General features: G+C 41.0%; 1 protein-coding gene across 3 annotated transcripts in view; it reads right to left on the reverse strand.

The window, feature by feature from the left end:
• The window catches only part of LOC142492712 (RNA exonuclease 1 homolog), a 74,644-nt gene that overhangs the window by 4,442 nt on the left and 49,825 nt on the right, over positions 1–20,377 (reverse strand). For 2 of the 3 annotated variants that reach the window (XM_075595605.1, XM_075595615.1), the window contains exons 14-15: positions 12,209–12,347; positions 11,598–11,718 (exon numbers count right to left, since the gene is read on the reverse strand). In XM_075595605.1, the coding sequence (XP_075451720.1) occupies positions 11,598–11,718; positions 12,209–12,347 (260 nt within the window). Of the gene's footprint in view, positions 1–11,597; positions 11,719–12,208; positions 12,348–17,624; positions 17,751–19,357; positions 19,497–20,377 lie in introns of those variants that run through there. The other variant, XR_012800888.1, reaches the window with a different exon arrangement.

Below are 20,377 nucleotides of genomic sequence, written 5' to 3' on the forward strand. Positions count from 1 at the left end.
ATTCATCGTTTTATTTATAGCAAAACTATGGGAATAGATTTCCCAAGCGGTGTGCTGCTGTAAAAATAAATGTTGGGAGGACCTGCCAAAACATCCGTTGCAGTATCTTGGAACACATTGGAGAGATATACAATAAAGTAGAAACCCCCATAGCGAAGCATGTGAATGATGTTCATCCATGAAGTGTAATGCTTGCGCTCACCACGAACAAGGCAGGACCCCAGTACTGAGGTGGAAGAGTATAGATCACGCCACCCACAGCAGCGGAGGCACGTCTGGAGAGTGGATAGTCAAGGTTAGCCGGGTAAGGGTTGGAGATGGTAGAATGGTCTTGATACTTGCCGAGGTCAGAGGTAGGAGCCAGGATAGTAGTCGGTAGCCTGGTGCCGTGGTCAAGGGGTTGGAGCCAGTAGGATAGTCGTTCGTGTGTCGTGGTCAGGGATGGAGAGATACGGAAGGTCAGAAGCAAGCAAGGTTCGATATCCAGAGAAGGGTCCAAAGTCTAGTCGGGTCAGTACACAGGAGATCAAACACAGAAGCAGGCAAGGCAAAACAACAGGAACAGGGATGTGGGAACAGCAAGGCTACAATGAACTATGCTCAGCCAAAGAAGGAGCGAGAGCTGAGCATATATGTGTGAGAGAGTCTAATGGGACGGGGTGGAGCGGAGGAGCGGCCCCTGCGGAGGAAGGGATAGGCTGTGAGGTGCAGGAGACAGGTGAGCAACATAATGAGTCTTGACACGTAGCTGGGGAGCGGTGCATGTGTGTCGCAAGGGGGGGGGGGGCGCGGATTCACGCTCCGTAGGAACATTGAAAACCCTCCGTGGGTGCGCGTACTCTAAGGTACGCGGGAGGCTGTGAAGCGGCAGATAAGGAGGAAGCATGCACGGGGGACGCACTCCCCGATTCCCCACAGCAAGGTACGCGGGAGGCTGTGAAGCGGCAGATAAGGAGGGAGCACGCCGCGGGGGACGCACTCCCCGATTCCTTACATGAAGATCCCAATGCCTTAAGATTCATGGCCATAGATCACTTGTCTCAAATGTTAGAAAGGTGACTGGGACAGAGATTCTAAAAAGGGAAACTACACAGATATACAAGTTATATAAAATGAGTTCTTACGGGCTTAATGAAGGATTCATGTTTACACCTTTTATTCACTAATATTGCGTTACTTACCATTACATACTGTTTTATATATACAGTCCAAAACAGAGCCACGGTTCCTCAAGTTCTGTACTAATTCTACAAAGTTTTTCTTTTATAATATATATATATATATATATATATATATATATATATATATATTAAGTAGATTTTTTTTTTTTCCCTCACCATCTAGTATAAGATTAAACCATAACCAATGATAAGGTCCAACATAACATACAGATGTAGCAAGACTTGTTGTTCTCAGTGCTACATTTTGACTCTTCCAGTACGGTTACCCATTCTTACGGCCGAGAACAATAGGTTGCCCGGGAGAATTAACTCTTTATCCATCATTTAATAGTCTGTATAGAATCTGAATTCAGCTCTCTAGATATGAAACGGTTATCCTGGAGTAGCACCAATCACCTTGACAATCAGGGGCTTAAATAGGCATCCTCTCACGCTCCTCCTGGTTACCCAGGAATAAGCGTTGTGTGACTGACATCAATCAGTTAATTATTTTGAGATATGCGAGGTCTGATCAGTGGCTAGCGCTCCTGTCTAACTACAGACCACGGGGAATGCCGCTGCCTACGCTAAATCTGGCCTTCAGGTCCACTACTATACCGATGTAGGGACTACCATGAAATCATTTTAGCTTTTATTTAGCACTAGCAGCATGGATTCTTTATAGGGGCCCTATCTGTCTCTACAATGGTCTACCCTACCTGCTTTACCATCATTGTAGGGCTTACACAGTGACAGAAAGGACAAGATTGTAGTTATATTCATCCCCTACAAGAACTGATACCTCAGCTTATCTATACCTTTATTATTTTAGGTACCATTTTGCCGCCTCACTATCACAAATTGGTATAGCTATAAGCTTCAGGTTTTTTTCCAGGAATTTTATTTGAGACAGTGAAATCTTATTCATATCCTATTATAGGGTTGTTAACACTAGCCACACAGGTTATCTCTATCACCACATCTGAGATAATGTATCCTGGATTCCAGAGAGTTCCTCATTTGGGTTTTGATCCACTTAACTATTAATGCACCTGCTACAGTACAATACAATTATTTAATGTGAAGTTGTATTTAGTGCTATTCAGATCACAATTGTTACTCTTTCCTTCCAGGACTGAACTTGACTTGGTTTTACCAGATTGCAACAATTCCACCACTGTTATTTTTAATATCTAAATAAAGTATATATTTTAACTTTATCCATTATGTTTACATGTTGTGGTTAGTGCAGTAAACAGTGTCCCTGCCCCTCTCTTTATGTTACTAATACATTGATTTCTGTATGCATCTTTATCACCAGGAGTTCTCTCTGCTATCTCTCTTCTAGAAATCAGGCATATTTTCTCTGACAGATGCCAGAGTTTTCTTTTAGCTTGGGAAAGGATAACATTTAACCAACTTACCGTAATTTTATTTTCCTGGAATCATGGCAGTGGGCACCGTAAGGTTAACTATCTTCAGCTGAGTAGGACAGGAAATCGAATTCTTGCAGGAAGGCGATAAAAGGCCCCTCTCACTACCTGCAGACAGTCTTTGGATTCTCCCATAGCTGAAACACATACAACTGATATATATATTTTAGGCATACATAGGGAGGGTAACTATGTGTCCACTGCCATGGTTCCAGGATAAGAAAATTACGGTAAGTTGGTTATATTTTCTCCTTTCCTGTTCACCCTGGCAGTGGGCACATACCCCAGCGTATTTAGGGAGTGAAAGCAAAACCCAAATGCCAATATCAGTTTCAACCATTTTATTTATTACAGTCTTCCACTTTATTTTGTTACAGACTGTAGTACTTTTCGACCAAAGCTTGCGTCAGCTGAAGCCTGAATGTCCAATCTGTGATACTTCATAAAATGTGTTAAATGAAGACCATAGTGCCGCTTTGCAGATTTGTGCCGGTGATGCTTGTGCCTTGAATGCCCACGAAGTGGCCATGGCTCTCATTGTGTATGTTTTTAAATTCAACGGTGGATTTTGTTCTTTGTTTTCGTACAATTTTCTGATACATGATGCAATCCATTTGGATGTTGTTGCTTTGGACCCTGCTGGAATGGTAAACAGCCTGACTTTATGTCTTGCACCCTCTCGATATAGGCTTTCAAGCACCTCACTACGTCAAGATTATGCAATCTGGTTTTGGGCAAACTGAAGAAATTACAATTTCTTGGTTTATGTGAAATTAAGAAACTACTTTCAGTAAGAAAATGGTACACTAGTCGCATCACTGCTTTATCTTGGTGGATGACCAGAAACAGTTCTTTACAAGACAAGGCATGTAATTCTCCCACTCTCCTTGCTGATGTAATAGCCATCAGGAATGCAACCTTCCATGATAACAACTTCAAGGGTATTTGATCTATAGGTTTGAAAGGGTGCATTGTGAGATCATCCAGTACTAGTGATAGATCCCATGCTGGCACTCTATTCTTGATTTGCGGTCTTAACCTCTTGACCACTTATAAAAAAATGAATAAAGAGTCTTGTAGTTTCTAGATTCTTCTCTAACAGTGCTGACAATGCAGAAACGTGCACCTTCAATGAACGGAGGCCGAGTCCTCTATCAAACCCTTCTTGTAGGAATTGTACTAGTGGCCCAGTATTTGGAGGAGAAAAAAAAACATCTATTATTGTTTAACACATCAAACTCTGAACCATAACCAAATTCGGTAGTATACCATTGGTTTAGATTTCGTTCTTGCTTCCAACAGGGTTTTTATTCTATTTGAACATCCCTTTTCTCTTCATGTCTTCCACTCAATCTCCAAGCCGCCAAGGCCAATTGCTTGGGCTCTGGGTGATATACTGGTCTTTGTATCAGTCCCCTGACATTTGGTAGATGCCATGGTGTCTATTGCCATGTTTATGAGATGGGCAAACCATGGTCTCCTCAGCCAATATGGTACCACCAGTATTGCCTCGGCTTGATCGCTCCTGATCTTCCTCACTATCCTTCAAATTAGAGGAATTGGAGGAACCAGATGCCAGTTTGAACTGCCACTTGAAACTGAGGGCATCTGTGTGCCTTGCACTGGGATGAAAGTGACTTGCACAATAATTCTCCACGTTTCTATTTTGGCGAGTAGCCATCAGATCTATTTCTGGATGCCCCCAACGTTTTACAAACTTGTGGAACACTTGGTTGTCTAATGACCATTCTCCCGGGTGAATTAGGTTGCGACTGAGAAAATTTGCTGTAATATATTCTGGCCCTGGTACAAGTATGGCTGTTATATCTGTTCCTCCTTGCTTGGCTATCTATTTTACCACGGCCTTGTTGTCGGATTTTATTTGTATATTTTCCATCCTTTACATGGCTTTGGAATGCTTCCAGTGCTTTCTGCACTGCCTTAAGTTCCAGCAGGTTTGATGATGGTCACTGCTATTCTTTGGTTGTCCAAGTACCTTGTACCAGTAGTTCTCCCATCTGGGCTCCCCAACCTGTGCTGCTTGTGTCTGTGGTGATCGTTACCCATTGTATCTGGTGTAATGCATATCCTTTAAATAGGTTTTGGGCATTTTCTCACCATCTTAGTTCTTTCTTAGTGTGTGGGTATATGTATATTTCTTGTTTTACAGCCTTGGAATCTCCGTTCCACTGATGTAAGATATTTTGTTGTAATGGTCTCGTGTAGATCTGCCCGGCTACATTTAGCGTTTAAGTACATTTTCCTAGGAGCCTCGTACAGTCTGCTGCTGAAGAGATGTTCACTGTTCTGAGCGTTCTTGTCTGGACTCCAATGTCTTGGATCTATGAAATTCTACTCCCAAGAATTTTAAAGACTGTTACTAGTTGCTTTTGTCAACGTTTATGATCCAGCCATGATGTTCTAGAAAAGACAACTGTTTTTCTTGTAGCAATTTTTCTTGTTTTTGTGATTTTAATCAGAATATCGTCTAGATATGGATACATTTCCACTCCCCGTTGTCTTAATTCTGCCATCAATGGGGCCAATACCTTTGTAAATATTCTGGGAGATGTTGTAGTCCAAACGGCAGCGCCGTATATTGGTAGTGCTCCTGATTTATTGCAAATCTGAGGAATTTTTGATGTCTCTTTGCAATAGGGATGAGTAACTAGGCATCTTTTAGATCTATTGATATCATCCAATCGTTTGTTTTTACTTCTTGGATGATGTTTAGTGAAATCATTTTGAACATTACCTGTCAGCAGGTATTTATGGTTCTTAGATCCAATACTGCTCTGCAACCTCCTGATGCTTTTTCCACCAAAAAATAAATAAAATCTTGGAATAGATCCCGGTTCTCTGTTTTTGAGGAACCTTAGTTATTACATTGGCCTGTAATAACTCCTTCAGGATAAAACTCATTTGTTTTATTTTCTGTTTTGTCTGTGTATATTTTGTCTTCAAGAACATTCCAAGAAGGGATATATTCTTAAACTCCAGTTGGTACCCGAAAGAAAGGATCTGTAGTACCCACCTGTCTTATTGAGTCCATGCTGCTTTAAATTGGCTCAGTCTTTCCCCAACTGAAAGTCGCTGGACCCCTTGACCTTCATGATAATTTCCCTCTGGGAAATGACGCTCTTCCCCTGGAGCCACGAAAATGTTTAATTGTATCCACCTCTCTATGACGTTTGTCTTGAAAACTGTCTTCCAGGACGATATGTTCTTGCTTCCCTATACCAGGGGTCTCCAAACTCAGTCGTCAAGAGCCACCAACAGGCTGGCTTTTATGGATATCCGGGATATCCATAAAAGCCAGCCTGTTGGTGGCTCTTGAGAACTGAGTTTGGAGACTCCTGCTCTATACAGGCATACTCCGCTTTAAGGACACTCACTTTAAGTACACTCGCGAGTAAGTACATATCGCCCAATAGTCAAACGGCAGCTCACGCATGCGCCTGTCAGCACGTCCTGAACAGCAAAGTTGAACTCCCTACCTGTACCGAAGCTGTGCGCAAGCGGGGAGACTATAGAGCCTGTTACAAATGCGTTATTTACATCACTTATGCACGTATATGATGATTGCAGTACAGTACATGCATCGTAAGTGGGAAAAGGGGAGTGTTTCACTTTAAGTACATTTTCACTTTACATACATGCTCCGGTCCCATTGCGTACGTTAATGCGGGGTATGCCTGTACTGTGATCTTTCCATCTGATGTGGGGCCATATCTTCTATTTCTACAATCTTGTGGTAAAAAATTGCTTTTACCTCCTGGCAGTTTATAATTGCATCTAATTTATTCCAAAATAAAAATTCACCTTCAAAGGGCAAATTACATAAACTGTTTTTGGATGTCGTGTCTGCCATCCAGTGTCTGAGCCATAGCGCTCTTCTTGCGTTTACTGTATAGGCCATTGATTTGGCTGCCAGTCTTACCGCATCCAGCAACGCTTCAGCTACGTCAGGCCTGCCCAACTCGTAAAGCGAGAAGGGCCGAACTGCTCCAAGGAAAAAAAATTTGGGCCGCACGGGTTAAAATCATCATCATCATCATCATCTCTCCCCCAGAACCCCTCACTATCAATCTTTACGATACTCCCCATCTATCTCTCATACCCCCATCTCTCCCCCTCACCCACACAATACCCCCCTCCACATCAAACACACAATACCCCCCTCCACATCAAACACACACAATACCCCCCTCCACATCAAACATACAATACCCCCCTCCACATCCCCCCAGCCCTGAATATGACTCTCCCCCTCCCCTCAATGTTACTCTCCCCCTCCCCTCAATGTTACACTCTCCCCCTCCCCTCAATGTGACACTCTTTCCCCCTCCCCTCAATATGACACTCTCCCCCCCCTGAAACTCACATCACACCCTCCCCCTGCAACTCACATCACACCCTCCCCCTGCAACTCACATCACACTCACCCCCCCTGCACCTCACATCACTCTCTCCCCCCCCTGCACCTCGCATCACTCTCTCCCCCCCCTGCACCTCGCATCACTCTCTCCCCCCCTGCACCTCGCATCACTCTCTCCCCCCCTGCACCTCACATCACTCTCTTCCCCCCCCTGCACCTCACATCACTCTCTCCCCCCCCTGCACCTCACATCACTCTCTCCCCCCCCTGCACCTCACATCACTCTCTCCCCCCCTGCACCTCACTTGTCAGCAGCCCAGCCCCCCCTCACTTGTCAGCAGCCCAGCCCCCCCTCACTTGTCAGCAGCCCAGCCCCCCCTCACTTGTCAGCAGCCCAGCCCCCCCCTCACTTGTTAGCAACCCAGCCCCCCCTCACTTGTCAGCAGCCCACCCCCCCACCTGCCCGTTTTTCACACCCAACCACCCACCCCCCAACAGCCCATTTTACACACACACACACACACACACACCTTAGATCAGCTCAGCACATCCTCTCCCCGGTACTAAGCCCCGCCCCCTGCATGCTCTGACCTCCCCGGCAGCAGCCTGCTATTGAAAAAAATAAAACACACGGCTGCTGCTGCCCCCGCGCACCGCAAAACCTGGGGGCTGGGAGGGAGAGGGAGGGGGCTGGGAGGGAGAGGGGGCTGGGAGGAGAGATGAATCGCCGCCATTTTTTTTAAACTTATTTAATTAACTGGCGCCCGGCCAGAGTCATCACGGGCCGGGCCGCACAGAGAGCCCAGATGGGCCGCATGCGGCCCGCGGGCCTTATGTTGTGCAGCCCTGAGCTACGTGGTCGGCTGCCCATTTGATTTCTGACAATGCTTTTAGAACAGAACTTAAGACTCCTTTTTCCAATGCTTCTATATTAACAATCCATATCCACATTGCTCGATACTGATGTCGTTGAAATCACCGCTTTGCATGCTGTACCTGCTTTCTTCAAATCACTACCCATCTTCTTATCCATTACATCTTAGAGTGATGCTGCATCTTCGACTGGTATGGTGGTTTTTCTTGAAATTCTGGAAATTGCTGCACCAAATTTGAGGACCGACTTCCCAGTATTTTACCTCCTCTTGTACAAAATTATACATTGTTAAACTTATTGGGAATATTTAGTTTTCTATCCGGCTGTGACAATTCCATTTGTATCATATCTGATTACTTGATGAATTGGAAAACATCTGGTTTTCTTCTGCCTTGTCCTAAATAATTTCTGATTTGAGTAATTTCTTCTGTACCCTCTAATTCCCATGTTTCTCTCATTGCCTTTATAAGAGGATCCACCATTTCTAAATCAAATACGGATTCTTCAGCTTGCATTTCTTGCTCTGACAAATCACACTCCCCTTCCGACACTTGGTGATATACCAGCTCTGATTCGTCTGATGAGGAGTCTCTCACTATATCCAGTCTGGTTTGAGACCTTGCTCTCTTTTGCACTGGCTTCACTGCTTGCTGCACCACAGACTTTACACTCTCCTATAATGGATGAAAGATACAGTAAAGCAAAGTATTCATTTGTTCATTTGACTCTCCTGCTGCTTTAAGGCAGTCTGCACAAAGCTTCTTGGCTCCTAATGCTGACTTTTCACATGCTGCACACCATGTAGTTTTTTTTTTTTAAGCAACTGTTTTCTTTTGATGCAGGGACTCTACCGCCCCCTTAGAAGTTCCTTCTTCTGGTTGTATAACCATAGTACTAAGGTAAAGCAAACAATACTTCTTTCAGTTCCATGATATCAACTCTTATTCTGTAGCTAGCAAACTAAGCTAAGGAATCAAATTTTTTTAAGTGACATTTTATTTCCTCCAGCTTCCATGCTGGGTTCCAAACTTCTTTCAGCTGCTTGCAGCTGATTTCTCCTGTCAGCGAGCGTTCCATGCTGCAGCTGCTTCCAGGATACCTTCATACAGCTGTGTGCCGTCACTGTCAATTCGTCCAATTGGCTTGGCTCTCGCACACCCATGCCCGCCTGTGGGATCATAGCGTGTACGTTCGACCGTGCGCTATGCACTTACATGGACGCCTTGTCGGTCTGTCTCCCCCACTCTGCTGCGTTCTCAGACGCCTGGCGGTAATTTGAGCCGCCGATCTGCTCTTCAGCCCTGCTGTCTGCCCGTTGCGTTCAAAGACGCATCTGCGATACTGCCCGGTCCTCTGTCTTGCTACCACCCCTGCTACGCCGAATGGAGTCCTATTAAAAAAAATTAACAAACTACTCCTGGCTGTAGGACAGGAAAAAGACTATATCTGCAGGTATGGCCTATCTACAAGAATTAAATTTCCTGTCCTACTCAGCTGAGGACAGAGTTAATCCTACGGTATCCAGTGCCATGGAGAACAGGAAAATATATTTTTATGCACTTTAGATTTTTTTTCCCAGCATTTCTAGGGCACTGCTATTTTTTGTTTGTTTTTTTTTTTTAACCATTTTTAAGTGCACTGTAGCTCACAGCACAGTATTTGTACCTCTTGGGCACTGCATACATGTCACGCATCCCTATTTATGATCATTGTTTTTTTCCCACTTTTATCCATGAAGTGGAAGAAAATTGATAGGACAGTATAAATTTGTAGTCTAGGAACCTACTCAAATGGTCCACCTTGAGCTGATTGCTGGCTCAACATGTTTTGATCCAAATAATTAAATGACCCCTACTTTACTAATTTATATATTTTTTTCTTAATCATTTGACACATTGGGGCTTCTCTGTTTACCGTTTTATATTTCAGGTAAGTTTACCAGTAGTGCTCTAGTTGGCAAGTATACACACACGCAAAATACTGTGGGATTTGGGCTTTGAGCTCGCTAAGATTGTATTTGTAATGGATATCCCCCATTTTTTTTTGCTAACAGCCTTCCAGTGGACTTGTGAATAATAGTGCAGATTTATTGAAGGATCTACGTTTTCGTACTACTTTTGACCATCAAGATATTTTAGTATAAGGTCCAAAAGGACGAATGAAATGTCGATCCTTCAATAAACCAGCACTATTATTCACAGAAGCTGTGTAGTCTCACTTTCTGTTGCTCACATGATCCTGCATGTGATCCTCATTCAGTGTGAAAGACAGTGCCCCCGTGGCAGTACTTCAACAGAGTGCTCCTATTCCCCATTTGTTTCTTGCTTTCATAAAAACTTTTAACCACGGTCACTCTGGACAAAATGTGTGAATTAGCAGTACTTATTTTTTACCATTTGTATTTCAAGGTTTACAAAAAACTACAGACTCCAAATAAAATGTTACAGCGAACATTGGAGGTTGTCTTTAGATGGGCAGAAGAAAGAAAAACATTATGTCAAGAAAACAAAGAACAAATTAACCCAATTGTGTAAACTTATTTTTGCAGCCTCATCACATACTTTCCGATTCATCATTTAGAATTGGCTCAATCCAAAATTAGGAATTAGCCCAATTTATTTAGCCCAAAGACCTTTTTGTTTCAAATGTAAATAAAGTTTGTATGAAACTTTATGTAGTGCTGGTACATAGATGGTTCAGCCAAACCAGTTGTTTGTTAAATGAAGAAATAAATATTAAAACGATTTTCAATGTACAAAATTACAATCGGCTAATTTTCAAGAAAGCACAATATGCTGAAGATACATTTGTTACAATTCATGTTTAAAAAGTCTGGTTGACATTTTGAAGACCAGTTAAGAAGCAGTGGTTGAAAGCATCTCACATTTTGTGGGTAAGTGTCAAAATGCCAGTATTACGTCAGTTAACATATGGGAACAAATCCCTTTTGAAAAGTGATGAGCATTGGTATTCTACCTCAATTTAAAGTAATCATTATCTTTCAAATGACAAAAAAGGTTTCATTTTGCATTCAACTTTATTATTTCATAAACCACTTTGATACTTTGACATCTACTGGACGTCACGCTATTGGTCATGCATGAAACTCAAGTGCATCACCGTTGTGCCCCCAGGAGCAAAAGTACTCCTCTGTAGAGAAGAATACCCACCTTTTCTGTTCATGTTGTCGGTGTTGTAAACATGTGATCGCTACCAAAAAAGATACTTCGGAAACTATTTACATTGCAATTAGAGATTGCCGCAACATCTAATTATAGACATACTTGCGGGTCTGGTACTTTTTTCCTTCTCACTTTACCTCAATCTTCAAGATTTACCTTCAACTGCCATTTGTCAATTATAATAAATTACAAATAGTTTTCATTCCAGATTGTACATGGAGATAATGTTCTAAATATCAAATGATTTGGAATGATTAGGATTCCATTAACAATCCTATAGTGATCTGTTTTGAAATATTTGATCATATGTTCAATTACAGTTTTAAAAAAAAACTGTCCAAAAAAAAAAGTTTATTTTTAAGCTTCCTACTGTTTTTAATAAAAAAAAAAAAAAATTCTTGATTGTGGGCTTTATGCATGGAAAACAATTTGGAACATCTGACTTCAGCAGTGTACAGGTGTAGAAAACAAAAGTCTGCAGTTAAGTATTTAATCTGCCTTTACAGAATAAAACGCCCATCATGCTAAAAAATTTACATCTTGCTATTAAAAGTATTGCAACAGTCTTACCATGGTCTTGTATGATACGTCTAAGGTAGTCAGCCATTAAATTCCTTAGTGCTTTCTTATGAGGCAAACCTAAGCGATGAGGAAATACCATTGAGGTATCAACAACGGAGTCATGAATGAGCTGTAAAAGAAAAACATTTTTTAATAACAATCACAACAATCTTCTTGATGTGCAAAATATAAAAACAATTGATTGACATTCATCGGATCGCCTAAGATAGATATACTATATCCTTCTGTGCTCCACATTATGCACTTTAGGAGATCAGTCTTAATAAAGGCATTTCCTTTAATTAGATATCTTCAAAATGGGGTTTGTACAAAATATCATAGATGATGAAGCCTAAGCAAGCACATAACTGTTGTTGTGACTTCTGAAATAAGATATGAACTGAAAAAAAAAAATGCATTAAAAAAGGTTCAACAATAGATGGGTTGGGTGTTCAAATGAACACATTGATCGAGACAGAGAGATAAACAATCAGTTGCAGCAGCCTAACCTAAATACTTTGATATTGAATCTGCATGTATGAAAACCACATTTAGAAAGGACAAAACATTAATACATTGTATGTGCAGGGATACAAAAAGGTTGTGCCCATGTGCTTTACCTTGAGAGCAATTAGATCGTTTTCTAAACTATGCCCAATTAAAATTGTATCAGCGCTGAACATGTTGAGCATAATGGCCTGAACATCTCGAATTGATGTTGTGATATTCTTCAAATTCTCTTCGGTAACTCCAGAAAACCTATGGCAGAATGGAAGCTTGTAATTATTCAGATCAATGAATCTAAACAATGGCTGGATGTGTCAAATAAATGAATGGTCCATTACATAAAATGAGCCTTGTAGGTGTCAGCATGCATTCTCAATGTCCAGCTTTGTACTTGGAAACTACTTGGAAGCCAGTAACCAACCTCATACTGATGAGACCCAAAAGGTCAAAAAACAGCCATCTGAGTAGGTTTACTAGTTATGCACTTTAACCCGGACTGTGCTTTAAAAAAAAAAAAAAAAAAAGTGTAATATGGCAGGTATAAGCTTATAGTGGTACGTGTTAAAATGGACAAGAAAAAGGTGACCATGTGTGCTCATTTGCACATCATTACCCACAATCCCTGGCTCCAGTGGAAGGTTTGTATGCCAAGAGAAAGGCAGGGATGCAGACATGTTAATGTGCTCACAAGTGGTATTTTTACTTGCTATACACTTGGAAACAAACTTGCCACTAGAGTTGAACCTCTGCTTCCTACAGTACATCAATGAATACCCTTGTCTACCTATGACTCGTATTCCATTATTTGAAGTGTGGTAATAGAATGTCACTACTGCTTTCCCCTTTCAATAACACCCTCATAATCACAAGTACTGTATATCCAAATAGTTTCTTTTTGGAAACTTGACATTTTTTCATGGTAAAATGCTTTGGAGAGCAAATTTGTGATCAAAAGTGAAAAAATTATGTGTGAGAAGAACAGCTGCCATTTCAATAGAGATACCAGAAATTTGAATTTTTCAGTCGGCATTTATTTTGGACGCTATTTTCTTTCTTCTCACACAATTTTTTCACTTTTGATCACAAATTTTATTTACAGTTAATTGGCACTGCTATGGGCACGAGCTTTGCTCCTTCTTTTGCAAATCTCTTTATGGGGTGGTGGGAAGCACTCTTTATATTTTCTAGCACCAACACATTTCGTAACAATATTGTTTTTTATAAAAGATTTGTGGATGACAATTATTTGGAAAGGGGATGTCACTGCACTTCACTCTTTTGTTTCTTACCTCAATGATAATATATATAATCTTAGATTTACACTTAATTTTCATTCACATCACATTGAATTTCTGGATCTACAAGTTTGTGGACATTGATAAATTGATCCAAACGGATGTTTACAGGAAATTAAATTCAAGGAATACTTTTCTTAGGGCGGACAGCTGCCATCCATCTCATGTGATTAGAGCTATTCCTAAAGGACAGTTCCTCAGACTGAGAAGGAACTGCTCTACACCTAGTGGTTTTCTTTCTCAGTCTGAGGATCTCGGTAAACGGTTCTCAGATAGAGGTTATTCCCAATCCCACATTGAGGTTGCTTTTGATAATGCCCTTAATACAGAAAGGGTGTCATTGTTGCCCACTCGTGATATGGGGGATTCTCACCTTGGTGCTTATACGGAGAAATATGTGAACAAGCATGGTACAAATAGAACTGCAAAATCCAACAATAAATATCCATTATTTATCTCACAGTTCAATAAACAAAGTGGAAAAATTAAATCTATTATTTCCAAACATTGGAACGTTTTATCTATGGACCCTGTGCTTAAAAAGTATACTGATTCTGGTCCTGCATTTGTGTACCGTAGGGCGAGAACCATCGGATCGTATGTTTCCCCAAGTGACCTAATTACTCCTAGGATTGATAAATCCTTTATTACCAGGGGTTCTTTCAAATGTGGTTACTGTAGCGTTTGTAGACATATGAAGCCAGCCAAAAGTTTTTTCCATGATAATTTGCCGCAGTCACATGATGATGACAAAAGTCATATTAAGGAATTTTATATCAATAATTTCATAAATTGTAAAAGTAAATTTGTTGTATACCTCATAACGTGGCCGCGGCAAAAGATATGTGGGAAGAACGATTAGAGCTCTTAAGGTCAGGATATTAGAGCATTTAAGACTCATAAGATTGAAAGACAAAATCATCCTGTTTCCAAACACTTCTCCGAATGTGGTCAGGGAGGTACCAGGAATTTCTCCTTCCTGAGCATTGAATTAGTTAATAATAGACCTAGAGGAGGTGACCGTATCAATCTACGGTTCGTAGGATAGCGTATTGGATTTTTATTCTCCAAACACGCTTCCCTATGGGTTTGAATATTGATTGGCAATTAGCCCATTTTCTGTAAGATAATATCATTATTTTTCTTTTATAGTTATTAAAAATTTGGTTTATCAAATTATTATTATTTGGTTATATTATATACTTTATTTCCCTTTATGTTGTTTACAGTTTAATTATTTGTGGTATTCCACATACATATGCATATTGGTATTATCATTTATTTTACTTTTAGTATTATTATTATTTCCCTGTTATTTCATTACCATTCAATATTACTTTTGTTCCTTATTTCAATTATTGGTTGTTTTGGTTTTTAATTATTTAATTTTTTTGCATTTTAATATATTTTGTGGCTATATGCATTTTTAAATATATTTTTTCTGATTGCTTTTTGATTAGCTTAAGAGATGTAATGGTCTGCTCATTGTTTTGTCCTTTGATATGTACTTTTTGTCCCTTCATGGGTTCCGTATTATTGCCCTCACTTGTATTGCTTCAATCCTATACAGTGATTACTTTGCCCTCTAACGGTGCCGTGACGTTCTGCGCATGCGCAATGACACGCATTGCATCATGACATCATTGTTATCCATCTTGGATATGCATTGTCTGATCGTTGTACTATTTGAATCACTATGTTGTTCTATGCATTGCCCATACTATTATGTACACACTGCCTGTATGGACAGTTTTGCCCTTAGACGGCGCCGGATTGTTCTGCGCATGCGCGGTGACGCGCATTGCGTCATGACATTGTGCTTCCGTTTTTGGCGCGAAACTGCTTGCAGGTAAGAGGGTATTTAATGGATGTTACTACACTGTGTTTTATCCTTGAAAAAGAACGCTGTGACGTTCGAAACGCGTTGGATGGGTCTCTTGTCACATTAAAGTGCCCTTTTAATTTATTTTTGATTCTGGGTCCTTCCTGCTCCGTTTTTGCTTGTGCGCTTTGTTCTCCATTTATTTCAGTTTACTACATATTGGAAGCTGCACAGCCTGGCTACCACTCCTAGGATTTGTGAGTATTGTTTATATTTCAGGGGAACTATAGTGACTTGATTGCTGCCCTCTGGTCAGGAGTCAAATTGTCTTTATGAGATCTTTGAAAACAAGTACGACTATCCCCTATGTCCCTGGCTAGGAGTGCACCTTTAGACAGTTCAGGTAATATAGATACCAGCTCATACTGTAACATCCCACATTCTTTATACCATAAGCATGAGGGATTTAAAAGTATCTATTCAATTACCTTAAGTATTTATAAGGACTGTTCTATCTCTGTGTTTAAACAAATGGACTGCGTTATTTAGATGCAGGTGAATGACGTTGGGCAATCAGGTCCGCTTTCGAGGGCTTTTTTATTTAAATGTCCAGGTTCAGACCTCACCTCCCCACTCCAAGACGAAGCGCTGCTCCATAGCGTGAAACGCGTTGAGGGGGAGGCTGTGGTGTAACCTGGGTTCTCTGTGTATGCTGTTGGAATAAAGTTTTTTCAATTGTACACCGGAAGTTGCCTGGATTTCTGCCTATGCAGTAGCGCCGGATTCTCCTTCACTTCAGCATATGTTCATCTGCCGGACGCACGCAAGAGTGGCAGAGGAAGATCAGAGCAGGACCCAGATCGGAGACTACATGGAGGTAAGGCTATTCCTTCCCAGCCCCGATTTCAAATAGTGGTCTTCATTGCCTCGTCACACTCCGCTCTCAATTGGCAAAATTGACACTTATGGGTGCCTGAACTGTACACTTGAGCGCAAGACAGCTTCCATGTTCCATTTAAGCTCACCCCTCCCCACTTTCTAAGTTAGCAGGTCTTTTTCATGTTCATGTGTTTTGACAGACCCAATGTGGTTATTCTCCCTCCAAATTGAGGTAAAATTAGAATTTTATCAGGTAGTGTTAGGACCTGCTCACTGATCATGCCTTGATGTGGCTTGCAGGCTTATAACGCTTTGGCCAAAGGGTTTAATTAAATGACCCTTTTTCAAGAGAATATAAGTATTTCACTGTGTATTTTTGTCCCATTGGATGTAGCATTGGGCTTTTCTGTTTTAGGATTGACTAGAATCCCTGAAATCTTTGATGCAAGGGAACAGGTTCTATTGATCGGTTTTAATAGCATGCTTACACTTTGCTTTAAGGCTACAACGGCTTCCTTACACTTTGAAAAAAATCGATGTTAAAAAAAGGATTTTTCTGGGTACCATCTTGAATTCCAAAAAATAACCTTTTGGGTGATGTGGGGTATGATGGTGAAGGGGGTAACCAAGTCATAAATAAAGGTCTTCTGCCCGGCTTGTTACCTCTGAGCCATATTGGGGAGATTAGAGTGTCAGCTCTTGAACCCCGTCATGGCACAATGCTAACCAGTGGAGAGTCTCAGGCTAGGAGTTTCAGAGTGAGTTTTGCGGTGAAAGTGTTGTCAGATTGTGTCTAGCAACACAGAAAGAATGTGCTTAGAAGCGCTAGTCCCTATCAAGGCTATATAAACAATATGCAACAATATGCAACAATATGCAGAAGGTGAAATTATGCCAAGGCAGCCAGGAAAAACTGGTATGAACACCATCAGAAAAGACAGAAAGTACAAATACAAACCAGCGCCCACAGGGATTGATAATGTCCAATGAGTCCAAAAAGGGGGGGAAAAAGTCCAGTAGATACAAATGAATGTGAAATCTCCAATCAATGGGTCCGTGACATGTGGACAGAAACAGAAGAAATTATCATAGTGTATACTGTTAAACAGAGACTACATGAAACAATTAAAACAAAGTACAAAGTACAAACACCATGACATACAGGAAACACAGAAGCTGAAAAATAAAACTATTTATTAAAACAAAGGAGCCTGCTGCAGCGGGTCATCAAGGGGTTAAAACCCAAAACCCTACTTACAGCAGAGCCGATACAACGAGCGTGTGCAACCAAACAGGAACGGATGCCAGGTGCAGAGAAAGTCCTCCGTAGGCGCTTAGGTGTGTGGGGTGATGACTCGGACTCCCTCCGATATGCAGGGGATTCCCAGAATGAACGCAGGGATAGGGAGCTGCACAGTTACACAGCTGAATGGAAGGGGACCTCTCTCGCAATGACGTCACTTCCTGTAGGGGTTGTCAGGAACGCTACACGGAACAAGCTCTCCAAAGGCGCCGTGACCTTTGACCCTACGGGTTTCGTGACTGCGTCACTTCCTCAGGGGATAGTTAGGTGGAGGTGAAGCAGCACTATATGCACCTCTCTTGGCACCGATTGGACCAATTGTAATCATAGTCCAATAGAGTTTAAAAGAACAGCTTCTGAAAAGGACAAACTAGAATTCTAACTTAAACAAACAAATCAACAAAAAAGGACAATATCAAAAACCAAAAATAATAGAATAACATAATGAAGTACTCGTTATACAGCATAGCGGATGACAGCAAGGGTGCATTGATGTTACACACAGATGTTGCAAACAGATGCATTTGCTTATGGAGAAAAGACAGAAATAAAAGAAAATAACAGAAAATGACAGTGAAGGGGAGCCAGACTGTATAATGAATCATGACTGAAATATGCTATTAGCAATAAAATCCAGTCCAGTCCTATTTGGTCAGGAAGACCCCTAAATCAAAATCTAGATTTAGACCATTTGGAGAGAGGGTCCTAAGCTCATAGATCCAGAAGGCTTCACGTCTGCTGATCTGATTGAGCCTATAGCCCCCCTCCAACTGGTAGCGGCAGTTTCAATTGCCTGATATCGGAGTCCTTTAGGGTCCTGGTTATGACACATTAGAAAATGATGGGACACACCGAGTTGTTAGGCCCTTCTTAATATTATAGACATGCTCATACACTCTTCTTTGAAAGGACCTCCCAGTCCGCCCTACATATTGCAGGCCACAGGGGCAGGTAAGTAAATAAATCACATACGTTGAATGGCAGTTAATAAAGGATTTAACTGGATAGACCTTGGAGGTGACGTTTGATTTAAATATTGTTCCTGCTTTGCCATAGGCACAGGCAGTACATCTTGTACACGTAAAAAACCCTTTTACGGCAATAGATTAATGAGATTTCTTTCTGGACAGTGGACAACTCGGTGCTACCAAAGATTTCAGATTATTAGCTTTAGTAAAAATTATATTCGGAGTGGGGGTAAGTACCTGTGCCAGAGTGTTATCTCTTAATAAAATAGGCCAATACTTCTTTAAAACATGTCTAATACATGGTGCCATTTGATTATATTGGGTAACAAAGGCTATATTTTCATCCCCACTGGATCTAGATTTTTTGTGATACTCCAAAAGTGCAGATCTGTCGATTGAATCCACCTGTCCCATAACATGGTTGAGTTGGTCAACAGGATATTTTCTCTGAATAATTTTTTGTTTCAGCTCTTGTACCTGACACGCAAAGGTCCAGGGATCGGAACAGTTGCGCTTCAGGCGTACAAACGGCCACTTGGGTATATTTCTGATCCACTGGGGATTATGATGGCTATGTGCCATTAGATAGTTATTGGCCTGGACAGGTTTAAAGAAGGTCTTTGTTTGAATTATATTGATAACAATGTATAGATTCAGATCTAAAAAATTGATCTGTTCATCAAAATGACATGTACATTTTACATTTCTGTCATTGTTAAGGTATACGATGAACTCATCTAATAATTGTGAACCCCCAGACCAAATAAACACCACATCGTCGATGTAGCAATGCCATAGCACCAAATATGCACCAAGTGGGCAGTTGTTCCATATAAAATCCTCTTCCCACATGCCCATGAAGAGGTTGCCATAACTTGGTGCAAATTTCGTGCTCATGGCCGTCCCACATACCTATAAATAAAATTGTGAATCACAACAAAAATAATTGTGAGTGAGAATGTGACGAATACTTTCTAACAAAAATTGTTTCAAACCTGGTGTCATATCAGTGTCAGAATCCAATACTCGAGAAATAGCCTGGCAGGCAAAATCATGTTGGATGACTGTATACAAAGAAGTTACATCAGCTGTCAAACACATGTACCCCGGCCGCCATTCTACACCTCGTAGTATCTGTAAGACATGTGTAGTGTCACGTAAATAAGATTTAGTAGTGCAAACAAATGGTTGAAGATAAAAGTTAATAAATTGTGATAAATTAGATGTTAGTGATTTTATCCCTGAAATAATAAGTCTACCCGGTGGTTTAGTGCGGTGTATGTATATTTTAGGAATGAAATTAAAAAGAGGGATACGTGGAAAGGCAATCCTCAAGAAATCAAATTCATCTGCAGTGATAGCAAAGTTCGTCAGCCCTTCGTTTAGGAGAGCCAACATCACTTGTTTAAATTGACTCAAAAGGGTCACCTGACAGGGTCTGTGTCGCTCAGGAGTCGTAAGGACTCTTGGATGTAGAAAACCTGATCCATAATAAACAATACCTCCCCCCTTGTCAGCAGGTTTGACCACTATATTCTCATTGGCCTCCAAATGAGCCAGGACCTCTTTTCTAGTTTACTTAAATTATCATGTCGGATTTTAAATGTCCGACTGGATACTTTCAGGTCCTTTGTAACCATTTCAACGAATGTGTTAACTAGATGTCCCTGCACATATTTTGGATAGAACGTGGACCGTTTAACATTTTTGACTTAATGACATCTGTTGTGGTCCCTACAGTTGGTGTACATGTTTGGGTAGTCAAGGCATCTCTAGCAAAATATTTTTTGAGAGCCAATTTCCTCGCAAATCTGTGTACATCAATATATAAATTAAAACTATTGGGGTCACATACAGGTGCAAACGTCAGGCCCTTACCAAGCACTTTCCGTTCAGTGTTTTTTTAGCTCATATCTACCAATATTGAAAATATTAGTGTACTGATCTAGGCCATTACTCCTACTATCCCCTCTGAATCGCTTTTTCAGATTCAGGGGCTGTAAATCTAAAGGGGG

Source organism: Ascaphus truei, chromosome 1 (genome assembly GCF_040206685.1).
Source record: "Ascaphus truei isolate aAscTru1 chromosome 1, aAscTru1.hap1, whole genome shotgun sequence".
Classification (NCBI taxonomy): domain Eukaryota; kingdom Metazoa; phylum Chordata; class Amphibia; order Anura; family Ascaphidae; genus Ascaphus; species Ascaphus truei.